The 3,685-nt window shown below is 49.4% G+C and overlaps 1 protein-coding gene across 1 annotated transcript; it reads left to right on the top strand.

Annotated features, from left to right (window-relative positions):
* The first annotated feature begins 1,742 nt into the window (after nucleotides 1-1,742).
* Nucleotides 1,743-2,655, top strand: LOC123170081 (putative E3 ubiquitin-protein ligase SINA-like 6). The gene is made up of 2 exons (XM_044587925.1): nucleotides 1,743-1,808; nucleotides 1,960-2,655. The coding sequence occupies exons 1-2, from the start codon at nucleotides 1,743-1,745 to the stop codon at nucleotides 2,653-2,655; spliced, it is 762 nt and encodes a 253-aa protein (XP_044443860.1).
* The last annotated feature ends 1,030 nt before the right edge of the window (nucleotides 2,656-3,685 follow it).

Here is a 3,685-nt window from a genome sequence, read left to right as displayed (position 1 = left end):
GTGGGGCGCCTTTATTATATGAGAGTCCAAACTGTGTTGCATTCACATCGTGCTGGCTCTATTCTGCTTCTCCAATTAATTCCCTCTGCATGTAATTGAGGATGCATCATTGACCGTTCAACGTCTCGGGAACCGCTACCCTCTCCCTCCTTGGCATTCAAGCACCTATGGACCCGTCGACGACGAGGTGCCTATGGTGACTTCGTAAATTTCAAGATGATAGTGTCGTGCGTGTGTGCGTTCATAGGGGTGAGTGTATGCGCGTGTATATGAGCGCTTGCGTCTGTACTGTGTAAAAAAACGTAAATGCGTGTCAAAAAGAGACTAGTCAGTATACTCAATATTGTGCACCTCGGAGAGGAAAACGATAGAACTAGTACGTATTTATTTACGGTGCAGATTCACTCATTTTGCTCCATATGTACTCCGTCTCGGTGTAGTCTAGTCACTTGTTGAAATCTCTAGAAGGGCAAATACTCCTTTCTGGTTTACAGGGCTATACTAGCAAGTAGTTGTACGTACTAGTACAATAGTGGGCTCACATAGCAATTTTGTCTCATGCAAGAGCCTGGCTATATGCGTGCTCCAATGTTCGCAACTGCAACGTTCGGTTTGCGCTTGGCTCTTCGCCTCTTCGAGAAGACGAACAATGATGTTACTACTACTGCTTCTACAGTGTCGAATCCACTGCTGCATGTCCGTCCACCGCGAGCGGGACGGATAGCTTGTTGTAGAAGTACTACTAAGCAAAAGCCTGTCCTCGTTTGCGAGCAACCGCGCGCATGGGTGAGGGAGAAGGCGTGTAGTAAAATCAAGCTTCTCCTCGTTGTACGAGTTGACGCGACACATCATAGCACTGGCCCCACATGCTTGCCTCTAAACTTGGCTGAAAGACCCGCAGTGTACAATATATTTGCTGCAACCTCTAACATTTACCCACCACAAATTAAAATATATGTGGCCGTATGCATCGTTCTGATGCAGAGGCCGGGGAGTCCCCCCTTTTCGAAAAAAAACAAATTAAAATATATATTCCTGTCTTGACCAGATGAGCGTGCAAACTACAATCACCAGGGTGTCAGGTAGGGCCAGAAGACTATTTTAATTTTTTTAAAAACTTCGAGACGGCCACATAGCATGGAGCCGACCCCAACGATTTTAAGCTTACAGGCACGGTACACGCTATCCTAGACTACTCTACACATGAAACTGCCACACGAGCGTCCGGGCTGCGCTTGGCTCTTCGCCTCTTCGGGAAGTCGAACAATGATGGAGTACTACTGCACTGGAGGAGTACTACAGTACGCTTCTGGCCATCTGACACCGATTGAACTGCTGCATGTCCACCGCGTGCGGGAGGGAGAGCGTGTAGCGAAAGCTTCTCCTAGTCTTGCCAGCCACCACGCTCATGGGCGAGGGAGGGACGCTCCTGCCTTTGCGTGTATGACAGGTGGGCCCGACAGGTGTGTGGCCAACCTGTCATACAGCCAAAGGCAGGTGCAGTTAAGTCCGCGAGGGAGAGGATAATCAAACTTCTCGTTGATGTACGAGTTGACGCGACACATCAAAGCACTGCACTCGATATATTTCAATAATTTGCGTTTACCGATGCATTAATTACAACGCATGCATGCATGCCGTGACTCTCCTTTTGATACTTGCATGTGTTGATTTAATGCACCTTGAAGTAGTATAAAATATGTGACGGTAAAGCTTTGTAATACCCCGGCCCAAGTCGAGAGATGGTTGTGCACGAGGAGGGCGAGATCATGCAGACCGAACAGGACCCGACGATGGAGCTCTCTAAGGTCTCGATGGACCTCACCGTGCTCCACTGCCCCTTGTGCCTCCGCCCCTTGACGCCTCCAGTGTATGAGGTTCGAATACACCTCGTCCGTTCGGCTGATTGAGCAAGGTGCAGGTTTCTTGATTGATGTGTTGTTCGATTGATTTCTGCAGTGCAAGGGAGGGCACCTGGCCTGCGCGGACTGCCGCGTCGAGCGCCCCGGGAACCAGCGGCAGTGCCAGAAGTGCGAGCGCGGCGGTGGCTTCGACGTGCGGAACACGGCGGTGGACTCCGTCCTTTCGTCGGTGAGGGTGGAGTGCCCGCACGAAGGCTGTGGGCTCTACGTCACTTACCACAAGCTCGCCGATCACCAGAGCGTGTGTCCGCTCGCGCCCTGCAAATGCCCCGTGCCCGTCTGCGGCTACGAAGGCCCGCCGGCGGCGCTCTACCACCACATCAGCACCGCGCATCCCATGCCCGTGCACAGGATCCAGTATGGCAAGGTGCTCCAGCTGCAAGTGCCACTGTCGGAGCCACGGCTCTTGCTGTTCGCGGAGGAGGACCGCCGCGCGTTTTTCTTGGTCGGCGGCGTGCTCGACATCGGCGCGCCTATCGCCGTGTCGGTCGTCTGCATCAGAGCGGGGGCGTCCCCACTGCCGCACTACGTGGCCAAGCTGTGGGCGAACGGCCCGCCGGGGGAGCCCAAAGGCACGACCGACGCCGTCAAGGTGGAAATGGAGGTGACAAGCAGCAAGGATCCCGGCGACGTCGACGTGCAGGAGCTGACCTTCTTGACAGTTCCGCCCAAGCTGCTGGCCGGGGCTAAGCTTGTGTCCCTCCACATTCAGATTGACAAGCTCACGTCCTAAATGTTTCTACAGTGCCTTCTGTTTATCTTAGTAATATGCTAATATAGGGATTACCTTGGTCTACTTTAGCTTAAGAAATGGTGGGTTTTGGTGGCGATGCAGCAATTACTTCGACATCAGATCAGTAATTTCCAACAGTCGAACGGATATTTTGTGTCTGTTGGATATAAAGTTCCTTTGGGTAAGAAGTACTACTTGTCATCAAAATGGATAAAAGGAGATGTATGTAGACGTATTTTAGTTCTAGATACGCCCCTTTTTATCCATTTTGATGACAAGCACTCCCTCCATTCCACAATACATGCCTTCCATTTGTCAAAATATAGATGTATCTAGACATGCTTTAGTATATAGGTACATCCATGATAGAGCCAATCGGATGGTTGAGAACACTACAATTCATAGCTACAGATGCGTGTGTGACTCCCAGATGCAGAGGCCGGGGGTCATCATCCTCCTTTTCGAGAACAGACGCGTGTGTGAGAGCTCGCCACGCGGCTATTCCTGTTGAACGCCCCATTAACCGTACGATATGTATACGATGGTGCCAGTTATTGCACGTACACAGCAGTACTCCCTCCTTTTCGGTTTATAGGGCTTAATTCAAAAATATCACCAACCAAGATGGTGAGTGGTGGAATATTTTTTGTAGTTTGCAAAAGCACCTAATTAATGCTCTTGTTTTTCTCAAAAATTATGTTTATCAATGCATTAATTGCAATGCATGCATGCATAAAGTACATGCATTGGTCAATTTTCTCTTAATACTTGCATGCAATGATTTAATGCACCTTTGAATCTGAACATGTGTTGGGGAACAACCAAATTGAGCCTTATAAAATGGAAAAACTAAAATTTTGAGATAAGCCCTATAAAACCGGAAAGGAGGGAGTAGAAAAAGAAGTACTCCATCCGGGAATAGTGCCGCACTTCGAAACTAGAACCGTCAATAAATTTTGAGCTTGTGTCTCGTCACATTCCAAATTACTCCATGCTATATTGAATTGCAAACCTGTTCACACCGATCACA

This window comes from Triticum aestivum, chromosome 7D, assembly GCF_018294505.1.
Source record: "Triticum aestivum cultivar Chinese Spring chromosome 7D, IWGSC CS RefSeq v2.1, whole genome shotgun sequence".
NCBI classification, from domain to species: Eukaryota; Viridiplantae; Streptophyta; class Magnoliopsida; order Poales; family Poaceae; genus Triticum; species Triticum aestivum.
The sequence above is the reverse complement of the archived record's forward strand: the minus strand, read 5'-3'. Positions and strand labels throughout refer to the sequence as shown.